This window comes from Harmonia axyridis, chromosome 5 (genome assembly GCF_914767665.1).
Source record: "Harmonia axyridis chromosome 5, icHarAxyr1.1, whole genome shotgun sequence".
In the NCBI taxonomy this organism is placed as follows: domain Eukaryota; kingdom Metazoa; phylum Arthropoda; class Insecta; order Coleoptera; family Coccinellidae; genus Harmonia; species Harmonia axyridis.
This window is the reverse complement of record NC_059505.1, coordinates 39738115-39759642: the sequence shown is the minus strand read 5'-3', so window position 1 is coordinate 39759642 and position 21528 is coordinate 39738115. Positions and strand designations below refer to the sequence as shown.

Sequence of the window (21528 nt, the reverse complement as noted above, 5' to 3'; positions counted from 1 at the left end):
CTATCAAATTTCAACACACGTCAATTGTCAATATAATTTGGATATAGTCAAATGATTTGCAACGTTATGCTCAATTTTGGTGTTGTTAAATCAATTTCGTCAGACATAATTCACGAATTTAATGTGTTATTATAAATTATTTCAAAATACGATTCAAATTTAAATTCCGTAAACTGTCAATTTTCGTAACAGTCACACCAACTGTAAAGATACAATACAAAAGTCACTAGGATGTAAAATCCGAATTTTTCATTGAATTTCGACAATATTTCACAAAACTTGACTGAAATAGAGAAAATATCGTCTAATACTTGTTGCAGAAGGCAATTCCAACACTCAGGATATGAAAACTTGCTCTTTCGTCGCTCGTTTTCGAATTTAGCATTCGTGTTGGCATAGGAGCCCATTCTGCAACTTGTTTTACAATATACAATTAAAAGATTATACTCTTCTTACAGTTTCCCATAAAAAAATCTGAATGACGTTTCATTTATGATTTACTCCAGTTACTCCAGTCAGCTGATGCAGATATCCAGTATCTCACTCCTATGTTGGAGTCAATTCCTCTCTATCCACACGCTATCTAAATATTATTCTAACCAATAAACCCCTACCTAATACTGAGAATGGGAAATAAAATTATCGTTCTCATAATAAAAATTTATTTAGGGTTGATTTCTACACCATAAATTCGGGAATTTTAAAGCTATTTACATTGGGACACTAGGATGAAAGTGATTACAGTCTCAAAATCATGTATGGGTTTAACTTATTTTTGGAGTATTTATAACCCTGACAACAATAAATCCGAAGACTGTAATCGCTGCCAAACTCAATCCAGTCTTGAACCAAACTGGCATATCCGCAGGCATAGTTCCAATAGATTCTCGAATGTTCCTAGAAAAAATTTATAAGGTAAATATCCCATCAAAACATCCATACAACTTATTAGTCAAATATAAGCAAAGCAGTAACAATGAAGTAAAATTCGTGCACAAAATTTGTTAACTAAGAACCACAGTTAAGAATATATGAACATTTTCACCAGAACATACATCCCATTAGTACAAATTCATTATGCCAACATTCGATAATAGATTTTATAAAAGAAAGATTTTAATAAGAGAAGGAAAAAAGCTCTGCAAAAAACTTTCAAATTATTGTCAAGATCAAACACCTCATAATTAAATTCTGCAAGTTATTCTCAAACATACTCAAGCACATTATTAAGATATTAAATATAAAAAAGCTGAGCATAAACATAGATCCTTAAGTTAAAAAGTAAAGCATACTACCATTCTTTATGACGCAATGTAAAATATTCAAATAAAGCTTTAAAAAAAATTAAAATAAAACGGCAACCTGCAAAATAGATTTAACCACTCTGTTGGCTGTTGCCTCAACAATAGCATATGCACCATACGACGTAAAGGACTGGAAAATAAAATAGCACCTCAGAAATAATCGACTCACAAAAACAACGGATCATACAAAAAAAAATTCTCCAAATTAGTTTCTTAGTTTCTTCTTTTCAATTTACTTGTTGCCAATGGAATATAATAATTTCGGAGAAAAGTGAAATTGAATAATTCAAACCTGTTGCTGCAGAATAGAATCCAAGCGGCTTGAAAACGACTGAAGAAAAATATTTTTAAGAGAAAATGTATGCGAATTCGTGGCTGAACTCTGTTTTTGATATATGATGATAATTATTATAGATTTTTCAAGTTGATCAAATTAATTTATTTGTTTTTTCAAAATACTCTTAATTAATTATTATCTAAATATACAAAACTAAATCGTGTTACTCAAACAATTTACATGGTGTTACCAAATAATTGCGTTAGTTTTTATAGGTACCACGTTTTCCATGAAATTTTCCATATTCGACATTTTTTCAAAGGTTATGATACTTTGACAATCGATGACAAATTGCAAAGTATAGGTTAACTTCAGCTTGACTGACATAGAACAAGCTGCAAAAGAACTACAAATGTAGTTCTGCACTCGTAAGAAGGTGAGATTTATTAATTCGATGTGAAAAAATGTTACATGTCAGATTGCAATATAATATGTTGAGTATTATAAGATACAAATAACATAACCAATATACAAAATATTTATACTAACAATGTATATTGCTATGCTCTCTTGAATGAATCAATATACTGTTTTAGTAATAACATATATAACAAACATCAACATGTGTAAACGCAGAGTTCAACCAATAAAAGATAATTACTTTTTATCAGAAAACCAAAAAATATATATATATAAGTTCACCAACGAATAGTAAATAATAAAAATTTAAAAAATTCATAAATGAACAAGAAACTCGATATCCCAGGATGCAGTAAAAGATATACTTACGGGAAGCAAGCCATTGTGGCTAATTTCGTATAAATATCTCTATTGGGGACCTTACTGGTGAAATTTTGGGGCGGAGGTAACTTGTATTTCTCGCAAAACGAAGTAGGTTGCAACATGTATTCCTGCTTCACCGTTTCCAAGTCGTTCTTACATCCAACCACAAGAACAGGAATCTTGCTTTCCGCAAAGTATTTCTGAAAGGAACTATTTTATTGCATGGTCACTAAGACAGACTGGGAAACTCACAATATATATTCTTGCTATATACTCAAATGACTTTGGGTGGCTGACATCGTATACGAGACATGCAACGTCACATCGTACCTCGTCAGGTTGCAGGGGATCAGACATATTCACAACGGTTATATCCCTCAAAACTAGAAACTTATCCTGACCGTAAACTTGCAGAATGTTCGTTACATATTCTGGAGTGTCCCGTTTGTCAAATTTTCGATATTTCTGAAAGCATACAAGGTTACAGCAACGGATTTAGCCACTTTCTTCCAAATGATTTATAAAAATTATATTGATAAATATTGATCTGTTGAACCCTGTATTACACTAAAACTTTTTCAGGATTATTATATTTCAAATTGAAACGAAATTAGCCCTCAAGTCCAATACGATTCATTCGATTTTTTTTCCTCTGAAATGAGATTTGTTCAACATAATCAACAAATGAATGAGGCGAATTGTTCAAGGAAAATTCTAACATTTCTGGAATTTAAAACATATGATTTGGAATCTGTAAAATGCAATTATCAGCAAATTATCAGCCCAGAAATAGACAGTAAAAAAACCATAGTGTAATAAAAGGTTCACACAAAAAAGTCATTATCAAATAAGAATAAATAAAGAAAGTAATAACTGTACCTCTTTGCTTGATTTTATAAAGTTCCTGCAAAATGTTGATTTTCCAGATCCATTTGCTCCAATAACATGGCATCTATACACATTTCTAGTTGATTGTTTTTTGGCAAGGTCTACTTTTCTTTCTCTTGTTACTGGAAATTTCATAGTTATTTTATTTTTTCTGAAGGCAACTATCAAAAATATAAAAAACTATGATTTAATTACAAATTAAGTGTACACAAAAGACAAAATTAATTTTTTTCAATAAAGGTTTTCATTGAGTCATGCACAAAACATTTCTAAACAATTAAAAAAAGAGGAACGATTTTCAACAGCTGTTTACTAGACATCTGTTCAGTAAAAACACTATTAAGGAATGCGACAAATCTGAAAACAAAATTATATACATGGCCAATTCAAAAAGTATCTGAACTAAACAAATTTTCAAGTACCTAGGACAAAAGTAATGCAATAAAAATTGAGTATCTAGTAGTAAAAGTGAATCTTTCCCAGATCAAGATGTACAGGGTGTTAAGCTAAGGCCAAAAATATATATGAGTTCTAAAAGGTACACATACTATTTTTTGTGGAATCGCAAACAACATTATCATTAATCAAGGATTTTACAAATAAATAACAATTTTTGATAGCAATCTCATTGCCTACGACTTGTTAGAAGAACGTTGCACTACTGTTTTCAATGACATTCTATTTTTTTTAGAAATTCATTTATGATTTCTGCTGATTTACTCTATTCTATGAAACATTGTCATTCATATTTGACTTACCTTGTACTGCTGTCACTTGGCTGTCATTCTCGTAGATATTGTAGCCCAAATAGGCTAAATATTCAAAAGTTTTTGGAAGATCCAAGAGGGTTATTAAAGCCCACTGACATATGTAACCTTGATAAGTGATCCAACCTTTCTCATTGGTTGGAACTAAACTGCTGACATCTGGTGGCCATGCCGGTGTTGGACAAGTCGAAAACATTTCCTCCAGCTCTGTTGGAGATAAAGACATGTCTTTGTCTTTATCGAACCTTTCGAATAGATGAGTTAAAAAGTGCTGCCCTCGATGAGACAATTCTGTCGTACAACCAGATGGTACTCGCAAACTACAAGAAACATGAAGGAAAGCCATAAAGGTGAGGTTTTCATAGTATTTCTCAAGAATATCATAGATTTTTGAAACCAAAATCTCAAAAAACAGTTTGAAAACAGCAGGCACTATTCCATTCCATAAGCTAAATAGACGATGCCAAACTATATTGACCTTGCACTCACCTAGGATGTAAATATTCCTTTGATATTTGTAATTGCTCATTATAACCAAATTTCCTCAAGACAGCCCAAGTTGTCTCATTTCTACCTCTTTGAATAAATAAAGTATGCAAGTATAGAAATCCCTTAAATGTAACACAATTATTCTGTACCCCATCGTCCAAATTCTTTCTCAGAACTGATTTAACGTCATCTAATACTTGAGGCTGTAGAGGAGCATTGAAACAGCGACTTTGGAAGTTATTCAATTCAGTATCGTTTAATAATCCATCGCAATCCATGTCACATATTTTAAAAATTCTTGAAAGGGCCTGCTTACAAGTTTCTGTCAGCTGAAAATAGGATAATTTAAGAATTGACTTTTCAATTGAATGATATTATTGATATCCTTACATCGGTATCTTCAACTGAATAAATTGGAGATGTAGGATGAAGGACAGCTTTCTGAGCATAATAAAAAAGTTCAGATATATTTTTTAATGTTTTTGCCGAACATTCTATACAAGTTTCTATTTCTGGAAAATCTTCCATAATCGGTAAAATACCCTGAAAATAAAATGTTTATTTGTATAAGATTTCTCATTGATACAGTCTATAATTTAAGACTTACATCTATAGTGGAAAAATCGACCAAATCGATTTTGTTCCCAACTAACACTACAGGACAACATTTCTCTACAGAATTTTCTTTGATTAAAGGTAACCAATATGTAGATATTCTATCAATGGAATCCTCATTATCTACTGCATAAACTACACACACGACGCTAGCTCCTTTGATCAGAATATTTAAGACATCTTCAGCTTGATCTACGGCAGAATAATCAACAATATTTGTGGGGACTTGTTCTGGCGTAACATCAGCAGGTATTGTTATTTCCTCTGCTCTTGTGGGAACATTTTCAGGGAACTCTTCACTGACAAGCGATAAAATAATAGATGTCTTGCCAACTCCCCGGTCACCCAACAATAGTATCCGAACATTCGGCTTGATGGGGCTTTTAATCACCATTTTTGTGTATTTGAGTTCCCCAGGAGCTTAGGAACTTTCTATTTATCCCCTTAGATTAAAATTAATTCCAGGTTAGATCACAGAACATCAACATCAAGCATTATATTGATCATTGATGTAATGAGTTTCATTATTGATATTATTAATAATAATTTAAACTCAATTTTTCAAATCTCTAACAAATATTTTTTAATTTCTTTGAATGCTGGGAGAACTATTTATGTCATTTTATGTAGATTACGGAATCTTTTAAAGGCAGAGTTCTATAACTCTGTACATCATACCATAGAAAATTAAGGATTTTATTCCCTTTTTAACTTTGAACCTCTCCCTTTTGATCTTCAACAATATTAAATCCTGGTCACATCTTGACTCGGCTAGAGTTTGTGTTTTGGTATTCATATTAACTTTTGAGGTTTTTCGTTTTCTATTCTCGATATTTGTGCTACGTTTGTCTACCATTTGTCTGGTGAGCATTTGAAACGAAACAATATACTAAAATTGTCAGACGATTGGTTTATCGACCCTTAAAAAAAATTGAAATATGGGATTAAAGCTATCATAGACTACTTAAAAGCTGCTCATATTATCAATTCATTAATGGGCTAAATATCCGCCCACTTTTTCATACCAAAATTTCAAACTTATCAAATAAATAATAGGTCCAAAATACAAAGCTATTGAAGCAATGATATTTGCATTGCATTTCTTATTAGATATTCTAGGTCATAATATTTTTATAATTTGCAGAAATGTCGAAACTGGAAAGTGTTCATCAACCAAGTGACCTTCCCAACAGAAAAAAGCCTGTTAGACTACATGGACCTCCTTCACCTAAGTTAACTCTGGGCGAAGAAGCAAAACTTGTTAGTTGATATTCTTTAATTCTTGAATAATTTATTTAACAATATCATTATAGGTTTTTCAAGATATTTCAACCATACCAACCAAGACCCCTGTGTCTGTTCTGCAAGAATTACTCTGCAGGCGTGGTAAAACTCCAAAATATGAGCTCGTTCAAATTGAGGGTGCTATTCATGAACCAATATTTCGTTACCGCGTGTTTCTCAACTCTGACTATATGGCAACAGGAACTGGAAGATCTAAGAAAGATGCCAAGCATGCGGCAGCACAGAAACTCCTTGAATTATTGGTTGGAAAACTTACTTTAGAACAAGCAAATGCCACCAATGGATCTCCTATTAAAGCAGAAATGTGAGCAACTTCAAACAACTTGCACAACAGAAAATTCAAAATTCCTTTTTTTTTACATCTTTGTATAAGAAAGATTTGAAAGATGTTTCTCATCTAGCAGGGCATCTTTGATTAATAAATAGTTGATAAAACTTTAATTTAGAAAAGGACAAGAGCTAAATCACTTGAAAAATTTTAGACCTGCACAAGCGGTTTCGCCCTTCGATGATAAAGTCATGGGTAATCCCATTGGTTGGCTTCAAGAGATGTGCATGTCCAAGAGATGGCCCCCACCGTATTATGAGATGGAACATGAAGAAGGTTTACCCCATGAGCGGCAATTCACTATTGCCTGCCAAGTGTTGAATTTTAGAGAAATCGGAACTGGAAAATCTAAAAAGTTAGCCAAGAGAATGGCGGCACACAAGATGTGGCAGGCTCTACAAGATATGAACCAGGATGGATGCAATTCTTCTTTAGATGAGGAGAATGTGAGTTTCAACTCAATAAAGGTCATTTTCATTTACCTGAATTGAAAATTGTTTTGATATTCCTATTGTTTGAATTTGATTTATAGGCAAACGCAACCAGTCCAATACAGGAACATTTCAGTGGAATAAAAGAGATCAAAATGAAGCATCTGACTCCTCTACATACAAGCAAAGTGGCTACCTTTCATAAGAACCTGAGACAGAATGCTGGACCCAAATTGGATCAATTACAGGTAATTTAATTGTTTGAACAATGTTTCAAAGATTGAATAACAACATTTTAGCAGTTCTTTATCTATGGTTGTGATGGCATCATTGAATGCCTGTCATTAGTGTCAGTTAACATCCATTTATTGGCTGTCCTTGATATTTGGGTGGATTCCCATAATTTGTATTTTTTTTACATATTGTCTATTTCCAGTTGAAATATGGTATTGAATTTAAACGCATGCGATTTTTTTTTCAAACATAAGTGACAGACATTTTAAAATCGATACCTAGGATTCATAACAAAATTATTGTCTCCACCTTGTTTAATGGTCTGCAGCTAAGATGTCTAAAAACATGGTGAATGCACTCGTCAATTTTTGAATGGAATGACATTCGACCAAATTGAAAATATTAGTTTTAGTTCGTGGCGACGCCGCAATGTCATACTTGTCATTTCGATCTTTTTCCGTTAATTTTGATTGGATACATTAATTAAAACCCGATACTGACCAATCAAAAGCGATGTGTAACCGAGTATGATCGTGCAAAGTCGTGAAACAAAACACGAAACGTTTACTGGAATGAATTCAAATATTTGAAATAGAAAGAGAGTTTATTGGTATTTCAATTACAAGAATTGCTTCCATAGATCATAACTATAATGAAAGATATACATATATAGGTCCATAATGGCACAAATCTCATAAATAATAAATAACAAGAATATTAATTTGTTGATAGCGCCACCTACAGTTGACATAACGAAGCTTATCTAATATTCTCAAAACTGGCAAAACAAAAGCTAATCAGTTGATACACCTGAATTTTAGACATCTTATCTGCAGCTAACCATAATTATTTAAGTCAAACTGGCGTTAACCTACATTCTACAACTTGACTTTGATTGTCAAAGTTACATAACCTCGAAAAAACTACCTATCTTGACGTTTACTGTCAAATAATATTCTCTGGTTTCTGGAATTGAAATTCATCCCATAGATTTGAATAATCCAGATGCCTCTAATGCGATTTTTGCCTTTGCAGGTGACTCCCCTCAACGGGGAAGACTTTGATTACATACAATACCTTGCAGAGATTTCCAATGAAAATGTCTTCGATGTAACATATATGGACATCGAAGAAAAATCTTTCTCCGGAAAATTTCAATGTCTGGCCCAACTGTCGACCCTGCCAGTGGCAGTTTGTTACGGTTGGGGCGACACAATCATGCAATCCCACATAATGGCGGCCAAAAACGCTCTAGAGTATCTCAAGATCCTAACCAGAAAGTGAACGGCAAGCGACAGTTTCCCCCTCTTCCATAAAATGGTCATCTTTTCATTGTTCTTCAGAAAAAAAAATAGAAAAGACGCCGTTCAATCTTCGATTCAACTGTGGTTATTGGAACGACGTCGTATTATTGGACGCATGGTCGGACTATTGGTCCGGCTTTTACCGAATCGTTCACATTTTTAAATTTCCCCATTTAGATCGTAAGCAGTAACATTTTAATCGCTTTTATAATTTTATCGAATTTTCACTATTTGTAGAATTACTACATGCAATTTTTAACTATATATATTTCGTACTCGAAAGGTAGAGCAACCACTCTGTTTTTCACGGATTTTTTATTATTGTTTTACGCACGTTTCGACAACGAAGGTGTCCATATCCAGAAATTGTTGATTGAATTACTGAAACATGCCAAATCGTTAGGATGCTATACCTACCAGTAGTTCTAACGCACCCTTCTGTTTTATCAACCCGTCCTTGACCCGTTAAGTGAGGAAATTAAAATATATGTTATTAATAGGGATTAAGACTTTATCAAGCTAATTTTCTATCTTTTCATATATTCCGATAGTTCCCATTGTATTTAAAATCATTTTTCTAGTGATTTATAAAAGATTTAATGACTTTAATGAAGCATGCCCAGTCTTTAAATCTTTACTGGGATTTTGGAAATTTATTACCTAAATAATGTTTATTTTCAGTTGCTGTTCCGAAAAATTATTTTATTTTGCTTCTCTCGAATATATTTTGAATAACTTCTAACTTTTTGTTCTGAAAACTTTATATTGACGTTCTTCAAAATATTTCGAAGTTTTTTGAAATATATTTACAATAGTATACAAAAAATTGGCTCCTAAATCACCTCTAGTGTTTATAGGTCATATAAGGGCAGGTTAAAGCTGCAGCCGATAGTAGGATACATCAAAATTACTGGTAGCTAAAGCACTTTAACCATTTTGCGTGTTTTTGCAATTTAATTAGTATCTTGTAGTTTCTTACGTTGACAACTTTGTTGTCCAAACGTGAATATTCCGTGAGCAAGTGTATGGTTTCTTTAGCTTTCACGAATTGTAAAAAGAGGATTTAATTTATACATTTATAATAGAAGTTTTATGTTTATTATATTTATATGCCTCGTTTTGAAGGACTAATCTGTTTTTATAATTTTATGGGGATATTTAACAATAGGATTGATTCGGTTGGCATCGTCTGTAATTGATGCAACGATTGCACTATATTTACAAGCTATACTTTGCATAGAATTAGTGGTTTTTTTCGAAAAATTTATTTTTAATGCAATTGATTTACGAATAAGCACTTGTATAATCTTGGTGGACTTACTCGATAAAAAATCGGATAAATATATGAGTGTTTGTTGATAAGTAGATAGCTTAGCGTTTGTTTAGGCACTTGTCTTGGTAATAAAGACATACCTACTCTACAACTTTACCTCTAAGTGCCATTGACATAAATGAATACTTATGTAAAGGGAGCATTTATTTAATGCAAAGTATAGAGGTTGTACCCAATTAAATTTTTTAGAATTAACATATATGTCAATAGTAATATTTTTGGTCTAGTAAGGTGTAAACTAATCATTAACTTTTCCATACTTCATTCAGATCTTGCATGATGAGATTCTTAAGTTTTGGTATTGATGTGTATGCTAATTAAAATCATTTCAAAAGCGTACTTGTTTCTTTAATCCTGATTATTCCACACAGTGTAGTTCCATATTCAGAAGACCAACTTCGCCAATGTATTTTTTTCTCTAATTATGTGGCAACTCGTTCGAGAATACCTCAGTTTCACACAGATTTAATGAACCAACACATTTCAACTCAAAAATCACTGAACAATATATTATGGAAATATTCCATTAATTGAAAAATCAGTGAATTAGAGAAAATATATAATAACAGGTGTTGGACAGATTACGGATGAAAAATTCCGAGGTTAGATGCGAAACAAAGCGGGCGAAAAAATTTCCCTAAGTGTTTTACAACTAAATCCTCAGTGCTATCGTTGGTGGTGAGTGAAAACTAATATTTGATTGACTATATTTGAATAAATATATTGAATTTTTCTTATATTGACGGAAAAAAAGAGACATAATATCATAAAAAATGAGTATACAAGATCCGGGGATATTTCCCCGGATAATGAGATCAGTTACCCCTAAAACAGCCATAACAATTAATAACTTGAAAGACGAGAATAAATTCTCATTTGCAGACTTAACATTATTGAACAATGAAATTCAAATTTTAAAAAAACAAGCCACAGAAGAAGGAGATCACGAAATGCTATCACAAATTCAATCTCTTAGTCAAAACATAATAGCAACAAAAAGTGCGAATAAACAATCCTTTACATATGCGGTGTCCGATAAGGGACCTTATACAGTATTCATACAAAGTAAATCAAGCAATATTGGAAACCTCGATCCATTATCGTTGGGAAAGATGTTTTTCGATAACGATGATTTCAATTTTAATATAAAGAACATAGCTAGGAAGGGAAGAAATCGAATTGGTGTAGACTTTGCTAATCCACGCGAGGCAAATTTATTTGTGGAAAAAAATAATTTCGTAGATTACGATGTTTTCATACCTTCATATTTGTTAACAAGTATGGGGGTCATCTCAGATATCGGATTAAGCATCTCCGAGGAAGACATTAGGAAATACGCGGATTCAACATCTGAAATCATAAAGGTACGACGCTTAAAAAGACGACAAACAATAGACGGTAAAACGACTTACGTAGACGCGAAGTCTTGTGTGATTACATTCCGCGGAAAAAATTTACCAAATAACATCAAATTATTTCACAACATAATATATGTAGACCAATATATAAGCCCGGTAATTCAATGCTATAATTGTTTGCGATATGGACACACAGCAAAACAGTGTAGGGGTAAAAAAAGGTGTAGAAATTGTGGTTCACAGCACGAAGAGACAGAATGCGAAGCAAAAAAACCAATTTGTATTTACTGTAGTCAAAACCATTCTGCAGTAGATAGAATTTGTCCGGAATTCGATAGACAAAAAAGAATAAAAGAGGCGATGGCAGTTCATAAATACACTTACTTTGAAGCCAATATTATTTTGAAAAACAATAGTAGAAATTTATACGCGAATGACAAAGAATTTCCAAATCTAACAAAAAATAACAGAACTGATGAAAATATTTTACGAACACCAGCTACCATTAACAATCAATCGTACGCTCAGAAAGTTAAAGAAAGACAAACACAAACCGTCAACAACACACGTAGAGTCAGCACACCCATTCAAAGAAAAAGACCACCCCCACAAATACCGGGATATAATCATGAAGAACATAAAAAATGTTTAATAGATTCACAATGTAATGATAATATCCCCTACGATTGGGAAGAACTTAAAAATAATTCTAGAAAAGAAAATTTCGATATAATCGATAACGACTCAAACAACTCACAACCAAAAAAATCAGCGCAAGTAGATTATCTTCTCCCCCATTATTTTAAAAATTCACCTAATAGTAACAATAAAAAAATTCAACTACATCAAGATTATAAAATAATACAAGCTACAGCAATCGTTCATCAGACAACAGACGAATTTAAAAATGACGAAGAAGACGATATGGAAATCAATTTAGATAATTAAAATAATAAAAAAAATCTAATGACAAACAAAATAAAAATTATACAATGGAATATTAGATCTATAAATTCGAATTATGAAAATATGATTAACATTGCAGAGAGCTTTAATCCAGATATAATTCTACTATCTGAAACCTTTCTTAAACCAATTCAAAAATTAACATTAAAACACTACAAAACGGTAAGACAAGACAGAGATGACGGTAAAGGAGGTTTAGCAGCTTTAATAAGAAATACAATTGATTTTCAGAATTTTGAAATTAAAAATGACATATTACCAGAAAGAACTCAAGGAATGATCATTAAGATAACGAACCTCACCATAATACATATCTATAACCCACCCGATCTAAAACTTAATAATCATAAATTATCATCCTTTTTAAACCAAATTAACGGGGCTTTTATATTAACCGGAGATCTTAATTCACAAAGCCCGATGTGGGGCTCTGGTATAATAAATTATAACGGGAAAATCATGGAGAAAATATTAGAAGAAACTAACACGATTCTATTAAACGATGGAACTCCAACTAGATTCACAAAACCGGGCATCAACAAAAGCGCACCCGATATAACAATATGTTCGTCAAATTTGAGTAATAAATGCAACTGGGAGGTCATATATGACCCAGGAATAAGCGATCACTTTCCGATTAAAATTACTATAGGCATTGAAACAAAATTTTCTAATCTACATTTTAGATCAACAAGACAATATAAAACAAACAACATAAATTGGCAAAATTTCAGCGACAGCATAGACAGTTTCCTAGGAAATAATACAATAGAGTCAATAACAGAGTTTGAACATATGATGGAAACATGCGCCAAAGAAAATATCCCAATTGTTAAAATATCAGAAAATAATCGTTACCGGACGATTTGGTGGGATGACGAATTGACGGACCTGACAAAGAATAAAAGAGAAACATTCAGAAGATACACAGAGCATCCCTCACGGGAAAATTACATAAAAGCAAACGAGATCAGAGCTAAGGTAAAAAGAAAAATTAAAAAAAAGAAATTTGAGACATTTCAAAAATTTTGTGAAGAACTAACATTCAAGGATAGTAAAAGAACGTGGAGAATAATAAATAAATTCAAAAATAAATCAATAAGTACGGAAACAATAAAACAACCATCTCAAGAGGTCCTAATAAAGCTAATGGAAAAATTAGCTCCTACCAACAGAGTCAACATCCCTTCAACGCGAAACAATTTGTTAACACCATTATTTAGTAGAGAAGAATTAAATCTAGCCATCAATGCGAAAAAAGACACAGCGCCAGGTATGAACGGTTTAACATATCCCATATATAAAAATCTGCCCGATCAGGCAAAACATAGATTGGTTAATATTATAAATTCACTGTTAGATAAACCCGAAACACTACAAGAACATTTAAAAATACTTATAATTCCCTTCATAAAACCGGGAGGAAATATTAACGACGTTAACAGTATAAGACCGATAGCATTAGCACCGTGCTTTATTAAAATTATCGAAACACTCATAAAAAACCGCATTGAAAAAAAAATAGAGATGGCGATAGATGCAGACACTTTAATGTACGGATTTAGGAGAGGTAGATCTATATACGATAGTTTAATATATATGGTCAGTCGTATTTACAATTCCTTCGCTAGAGGACAATTAACAATAGTAGTTTTTCTTGACATTAAATCAGCTTACGATAATATCGACGTAGGTTTATTATTAGAAGACTTATACGAAATAAATATACCAACAAAACTTATAGAAATAATAAAAATGTTACTATTAAATAGACAACTATTCATAAAAGACATTAAGGAAGGAAAAATCTTAGGACCGTGGATAACAAGCCAGGGCGTATTGCAAGGCTCAATAACTAGCGCATCATTCTTTAATTTATATGTCCGAAGAATGTCAGATTGTGCAGAATACGGAGTGAATATGGGACAGTATGCGGATGACACATATTTGATGATAACAGGCAACGATGTATCAGTAATGCGCGAAAAAATACAACAGACTCTAGATCAATTACAAATTTGGTTGAAAAAACGTAATCTTACACTATCCACTAATAAAAGTACAGCTATGATATTCACCAAAAAACATTCACCCATAATTCCATGTTTCAAAATAAATAATGAACCGATACAATGGAAACAAGAAATAAAATATTTAGGTGTTACATTGGACAAAAATCTATCGTGGACAAAACATACAGAAATAATGTGTTCAAAAGCCTTAAAGGGAGTAAATATTTTGAGGAGTCTATGTAGAACCTGGTGGGGTGCGCACCCAAAAACACTTTTAATAATTTACAAGTCACTTATCAGACCTTATCTTGATTTCGGGTCCATAATTTATGGTGGATGCTCCAGAAAAATTCTCAATAAATTAGATACAGTTCAACATCAAGCTCTAAGAGCGGTGGGTAGTTTTATGAAATCAACACCAATTAATATTTTGATGGCAGAATGCGGAGAAACATCATTGGAAACACGTAGAAAGTCATTGGCACAAAAATTTATATGTAAAAGCTTTAGATTTGAAAACAATACCGTACTGACAGAAATAGAAAATATAGCGTTTTTTAGAGGATATTGGAACAACAAGTATACACCAGCCTTTATTAAAGCTTATTATTTAGTAAAAACCAAATCTCGCTGGATATATGGATCATCACATCTGCCATTCTTTGAACTAAATTATATAGATCACGCACATAAAGTAAATTGTCACATCTCGGAAATACAAAAATATTCCAAGACAGCCCCAGCAGACTTCAATAATCTCAAAAATCAGGAATATATCGGATACGATCACATATACACAGATGCGTCAGTAAATTTGGAAACAAAATCAGTAGGTATAGGAATATATTCAGATTCTCTGAATATAGAATACTCCGCCAATCTCCCAGGTCATTGGTCAATATTTTCCGCAGAAATGATGGCAATATGCAAAGCAATAAACATAATAATAAAGAAAAAACGAAAATTCTGTGTAATATTTTCCGATTCATTAAGTGCCATAACATGTCTAAGGGAATGGAAAATGTCATCAAATACAAACATAATTTCTATTAACGTTAAAAAATATCTTCACAAAGCTGCATTATTAGATTTATACATCGTCTGTGTTTGGATACCAAGTCATTCGGGCATAATAGGGAACGAACGGGCAGATATTCTAGCAAAAAAAGGTGCTTCGGAAAAGAACAAAACTAGCAAATATAGGGGAGATCAAAACGATGTAAGGAATATATTGCAGAGAAGTTTAGAGAATCAGTGGATAAAAGAATGGAATGAAGTGGGAGTTTCAAAGGGGAAGACGTACACACATATGAGAAACAGAGATAAAAAGTTCACGCCAATTCGAAAATGTTTTTTGTTTGACTCTGAATTTGACAAATACAGTGTATCAACGATGATGCGATTGCGTTCCAATCATTGCCTGTCTCCGGAACATTTATTTAAAATAAAAGTATACGATAGTCCTAATTGTCAGTGTGCAGAATACGGAGATATAGTACATATACTGTTTAATTGTCAGCTGAACAGGGTAAACTGTGATATATTATACTATAAATTAACACAATTGGGAATGGAATGCCCAATTAGTGTGAACGATGTCGTTTTTAGCCAGTCGATTAAGATTATAGAGTGTTTAACTAGTTTTTTAAAAGCTTCAGGGTTGAAATTGTAGTCAATCGAATGTAAGTTTATGTGTAACTAACATTATGTATGTGATGTTCTAGCCCTGTGTACGTCAAATATCCTTTCCATCCTTGGGAACAAGGGGAGAAATAGTAATATAGTGACTGGGTACATGACCTCCGGTCGAGCCCAAATTGCCCTTCCAATAAGGGTAACCTTGAAAGAAGAAGAAGAAGAAATAATAACAGGTGTTTTTTTTCGAGGTATATAACTTTAAGTTGGCATTACTGTTCAAGATGGCGACCGATTTAACAGCTGTTAAGTGATTTATTCTCAGTTTGGTTTGGCTTTGGCAATTCAACATGAATAGACTCACGCCTGAAAAACGCTTGCAAATAGTGCAATTTTATTTCGAAAATAATGCTTCTGTGCGGAATACGTATCGCGCACTACGTCCATTTTATTTTGTTTAGCGATGAAGCACACTTCTGGTTGAATGGCCACGTCAACAAACAAAACTGCCGCATTTGGAGTGAAGCTAATCCTCGAGTGTATGTCGAAACACCGTTACATCCAGAAAAACTGACTGTTTGGTGCGCTTTATGGGCTGGTGGAATCATTGGTCCGTACTTCTTCAAAAACGATGATGGCCAGAACGTTACAGTCAATGGTGATCGGTATAGAGCCATGATTACTAACTTTTTCATTCCTGAATTGAACAACCATGATGTCCAGGAGCTGTGGTTCCAACAAGACGGCGCAACATTTCAAACAGCTCGTGCCACAATCGATTAATTGAAAGAGATGTTTGGTGACCGCCTAATTTCGCGTTTTGGACCTGTGAATTGGCCTCCAAGATCTTGTGATTTAACACCGCTAGACTACTTTCTGTGGGGCTATGTAAAGGCATTGGTCTATGCGGATAAGCCACAAACCCTTGACCATTTGGAAGACAACATTCTCCGTTTTGTTGCCGATATACGGCCACAAATGTTGGAAAAAGTAATCGAAAATTGGACGTCCAGATTGGACTACATCCGAGTCAGCCGTGGCGGTTATATGTCAGAAATCATATTTAAAATGTAATGCCACAAGATTATCTTGCGGATAAATAAAATTCATGTCAATCGAATAATCCATCGTTGTTTTATTGCAATTTAAAGTTCTATAGCTCTAAAAAAACACCCTTTACTAGTACAGAGCGCTGATTCTAATACTCTTTCATTCAAAAACTCGTTAATTCAGGGCTCGTTTTTGAATTTCAATCTTGTGAAAGAATATCAATGCCTTCTTCTACACTTGTATTATTTAACTATGCTCGTTTCTTCTTTTCTGTTGATTTTATTCGAATTTTATTTTATTTATATATCTCAATGGCTTCTATATTAATTGTAGCTCCTGATATCTGAGATGAGAGTAAGATGTTATATGTTATCAGCATGGTAATAATAAACCATAGTGTAAGTATTTTTTTATTGAATTCAAGATTACACATTTTGCTGATTTGTTTTTAAATAAAGATATACAGTAGAAAAGTCTCACCGAGTTGAAAGGTAAGGCACATCAAACTTGAAACAATTATTCAATTTTCAGCAAGGAGGATTTCTGGTGCAGACAGAATTTGGGCACCTTTCCGGTAGAGGGTTCTCATCGCACAGGTTGCATATAGGAGGATCGTACACACCCACATACTTTTCACCCCTTTGAATATCGTTTATTAGGATTGGGATGATGTTGTCAAAGAGGCACTTCTCATAATCGTTCAGTTTGGGAATACCCAAATTTCGCATCACTCCAGCTACAAAATGATAGGTGAATAAAAGAAACAGTAATAACGTAAGGAGGGGGTCATCATTCAAATTTCAATAAAAGTTCCCATAGAGTTGGCAACACTGGTTTAATTTCCCCGGAACATTATTGTCTATGGCCCGAATAATCACAGAAACTAATTATCCACTTCTCTCTCATACAGTCGATGATTTAATAATACATAGATGCGATCATGCACAGCATCGACACCAACATTAAAGAGAGAAAGGTTGAGTCTTCTATCACATGACCATGAAGGAGAAATTTGAATTACGACCAATGAAATAATAATTAGCTCAAGTTCGTGGCAGCCCTGGTGCTACTTACCTGGACCGAGTAGAAGTGGATTTGCCAAGTATTTCAACTGTGGATGCACCTTAGACCTCACATAGGAACACTCGACAATCCCCTGGTACCCTCTCAGGCCTTTCACCAAAGAGATAACGAATCTGGCGAAGGCAAATGCTCCAGCAAGAGAGTCTGCAGAGTTCGTTTTCAACTTTGCCACGTTTATCATTCCGTACCTTACGGTTCTTGTTATTTTTTCCACAATCTCCTAGAAATAATGGTTGGCTTGTAAGAAAAAACAATACGGGATAGAAACCATTATGAACTTTTCATAAGAATATTAATCTATGTCTATTGAATTCGTAGATTTATGAGTAATTCAATCAGAAATCAATAACAGTGTGGTGCCTCTTTACTAGACCGAGAGATGGCGTCTAAGGCTGCGCAATTCTCGGAAGAATATCACCGCTTGGGATATAAATCCAACCGTTCTATAGAAGTGGAAGGTGTATATGGCAGGGACCACTAAGTTGCCGATTGAACGTCTACAGTGTGAAGTGTATCTATTCTTAGCATAGTGAATGAATCAAGCTTACCGGTGTAAATTCGGAACATGGTTTGGCTTTGGACAAGACAGGAACCATTGTGGTCTCGGTGTGTCCACCAACAACAGGTACGATTACACATTCAGCATCAAGTCCTAGAGCGGCCGCAGACAATGTATTTGCTCTCACCGAATTCACTGTAGTGACGCCGAAAATGTTGTTAGGACTATAGGCACCCTTTCTCTTCATCACTTCGCTGACCAGAGGAACCATAGAATTCACCGGATTGGTACCAACAGCTATCAAGGACTTGCAATAATAAAACACATTACAAATAAGTCTTCAAGTTAAGGTGCTTAACAGGACAATTGAAAATTCCCCGGTCTTCCATAGTAAAACACATGTTTTTTTGAAAAATTCGATTTGATTATTCAACATATAGTTGCCTTCGAGGGCGATACAGCGATTATAGCGATCTTCCAACTTTTTTATACCATTTTTGTAGTTCGATTTGTCTTTTGCTTCAAAATAGGTCACAGCTTCGGCGATTATTTCTTCATTGGCGCTTAACTTTCCAGCGAGCATTCTTTTGAGGTCTGAGAACAGGAAAATTCGCTGGGGGCTAGATCTGGCGAATACGGTGGATGCAGAAGCAATTCGAAGCCTAATTCATGCAATTTTGTCATTGTTTTCATTGATTTGTGATCATCATTGTCTTGATGAAACAGCATCTTTTTTTCTTCAAATGGGGCCGTTTTTTAACAATTTCATCCTTAAAACGATCCAATAACACTATATAATAATCGTTGTTGATGGTCTGGTCCTTTTGTAGCTAATCAATGAATAATATATCTTGCGCATCCCAGAATACTGATGCCATAACCTTGCCAGCTGACTGTTGCGCTTTTCCTCGATTTGGATTCGGTTCATCGTGTGCAGTCCACTCAACTAATTGTCGATTGGATTCCAGAGTAAAATGATGGAGCCATGTTTCAACCATTGTCTCATATCGACGCAAAAATTCAGGTTTTTTACACTTAAACAGCTTCAAACACTGTTCAGAATCATTAACACGTTGTTGCTTATGATCGATTGTGAGCTCGCGCGGCACCCATTTTAACACAGTTTCCTCATGTACAAATATTAGTGAAAGATATGATGTACACATTCAGATGATATCTTCACAATGCTGCTATCTCGATCAACTTCACTTTACGGTCATTCAAAATTATTTTGTGAACTTTTTGATTTTTTCGTCGGTGACAGCCTCTTTTGGGCGTTCACTGCGTTCGCCGTCCTTAGTGCTCATTTCACCACATTTAAACTTAGCATACCAATCAATGATGGTTGATTTTCCTGGTGCAGACCCCGGAAACTCTTCATCAAGCCAAGATTTTGCTTCAACTGTATTTTTTCCTTTCAAAACGCAATATTTTATCAGCACACGAAATCCTTTTTTCCATCTTTTTTCAAATAACAAAAGTAGCTACACTCGCAACGGAATATCTCACAAACTATTGGTCGGACTGCCGTCAAATTTTGACACGTATCGTTTGAAGGTTGGTACTAACTAAAAATCATATGGATTCAACACTAGCACCGCCATCTGTGCATCAGACCGGGGACTTTTCAATTGGCCTAATATAGTGAAGCTTAACACCTAGTTAAAATATAAGAATCTTTATAAAACACTTTATCTTTAGTCTTCAACTTTTCAGATATTGATGAAATAATGAGTATTGGTGTGCCATGGCTAGATCCCACATTTCAAACGGCTGCCTTAAAGGTCTTCAACGCAGATTCCTCTCATCAAATAAAACGCTTTATTTACCATTTTTCCAAATTCCACTCAAGTAAAGAGTTATAATGAATGAAGTAATTACCCAAAAATAATAAAATCTTTTCCAAAAAATTATCTGCAAAAGTAATAGTGAAGACACTAACCTTAGGTGAACAATTTCCTATAAATTCTGTTATGCATTGGACCAATGGTGCATTCTGCTCAAATTGGGCTGAATAATTCTGGATGCTTCCCTTGGTCACAGACATCAACATCACTATTATCCTCGAATTCTAAAAAGGTTTCTTCGTCAAGACTTATTCGATTGGAAAGAACTTGCACCTGTTTAACGTTATTTGAATTTGCGAACAAATTGAAAAAAATTACTTGTAGAGCTTTTCCAAGGTTGCATTTTCCACAATGCCCTGTAACTGTGCATCTGGTGTCGATATGATTCAATTCGTGAACGAACCCCTTGCAAGCTCGTACATCATATATGCACAGCTCGTCTATCAACGGGGATTGTTTCAATAACATTGCAAGAGGTTTTCCAGTGCTCCCTAAATGAAGGAAACATCGTACTGTTGGTAATTCATTTCCTTCCATACTTACCCATTCCTCCGATAATTGTTACTTTTATGTGTTCATTTGAGACACACCCAAAATTTCGGGTTAATTTTGGATTCAGAATCCTTTTAAGGATTGAACTGAAATTTTGAATCATCTTTGAAAGTTTTGAATTGTGAAATATGTCAAAACTAAAGCATTAATTATTAAATTTCAAAACATAGATGAAGTAGCAATCATTTTTCAAGATTGTTAGCATTGTATATAGATAAAATATCTTGAAGATATTTGAGAAAAATTAAATTTTTTATGTCCCAAATTAGAATTTTTACTTAGTTATCATTTCAATAATATAACGATAACATGTCTATATTTTCGAATTTGGTTTCTTGAAATAAGTCTTTCCAAAAAAGGATAATTTTTTAGTGAAAAAAACTTTAGAAAGAATCTTTATGAATTTTTGTAGTGCATTTTTCTTCAAAATCAGATCCTACCAAATAATTCAATTCTAAAGAACTTCAT

General features: G+C 33.6%; 4 protein-coding genes across 5 annotated transcripts; 2 read left to right on the top strand and 2 right to left on the bottom strand.

Moving 5' to 3' along the window:
- Positions 1-645: 645 nt before the first annotated feature.
- LOC123679918 (mitochondrial Rho GTPase) lies at positions 646-5592 on the bottom strand. 2 transcript variants are annotated; one of them, XM_045617481.1, is made up of 9 exons: positions 5116-5592; positions 4899-5051; positions 4509-4837; positions 4011-4339; positions 3244-3374; positions 2617-2829; positions 2371-2564; positions 1363-1434; positions 646-897 (listed from the first exon to the last, which is right to left on the bottom strand). In XM_045617481.1, the coding sequence occupies exons 1-9, from the start codon at positions 5515-5517 to the stop codon at positions 765-767; spliced, it is 1956 nt and encodes a 651-aa protein (XP_045473437.1). In that variant the 5' UTR covers positions 5518-5592; the 3' UTR covers positions 646-764. The 2 variants fall into 2 exon arrangements, with proteins under 2 accessions (XP_045473437.1, XP_045473438.1); XM_045617482.1 differs by lacking the exon at positions 1363-1434 and having other exon boundaries at positions 5116-5588.
- A 233-nt stretch (positions 5593-5825) lies between these two features.
- Positions 5826-10393, top strand: LOC123679919 (interferon-inducible double-stranded RNA-dependent protein kinase activator A homolog B-like). The gene is made up of 6 exons (XM_045617483.1): positions 5826-5986; positions 6268-6383; positions 6437-6732; positions 6911-7202; positions 7289-7435; positions 8457-10393. The coding sequence occupies exons 2-6, from the start codon at positions 6270-6272 to the stop codon at positions 8703-8705; spliced, it is 1098 nt and encodes a 365-aa protein (XP_045473439.1). The 5' UTR covers positions 5826-5986; positions 6268-6269; the 3' UTR covers positions 8706-10393.
- Positions 10394-14295: 3902 nt separating this feature from the next.
- Positions 14296-16259, top strand: LOC123680317. The gene is made up of 2 exons (XM_045618152.1): positions 14296-15922; positions 16119-16259. Exons 1-2 carry the CDS (start codon positions 14303-14305, stop codon positions 16176-16178), a joined length of 1680 nt encoding a protein of 559 aa, XP_045474108.1. The 5' UTR covers positions 14296-14302; the 3' UTR covers positions 16179-16259.
- Positions 16260-17476: 1217 nt separating this feature from the next.
- LOC123680152 (malate dehydrogenase, mitochondrial-like) lies at positions 17477-21212 on the bottom strand. Its single transcript, XM_045617915.1, has 6 exons — positions 21052-21212; positions 20827-20999; positions 20604-20732; positions 18711-18968; positions 18154-18382; positions 17477-17815 (listed from the first exon to the last, which is right to left on the bottom strand). The coding sequence occupies exons 1-6, from the start codon at positions 21161-21163 to the stop codon at positions 17607-17609; spliced, it is 1110 nt and encodes a 369-aa protein (XP_045473871.1). The 5' UTR covers positions 21164-21212; the 3' UTR covers positions 17477-17606.
- Between the last annotated feature and the right edge of the window lie 316 nt (positions 21213-21528).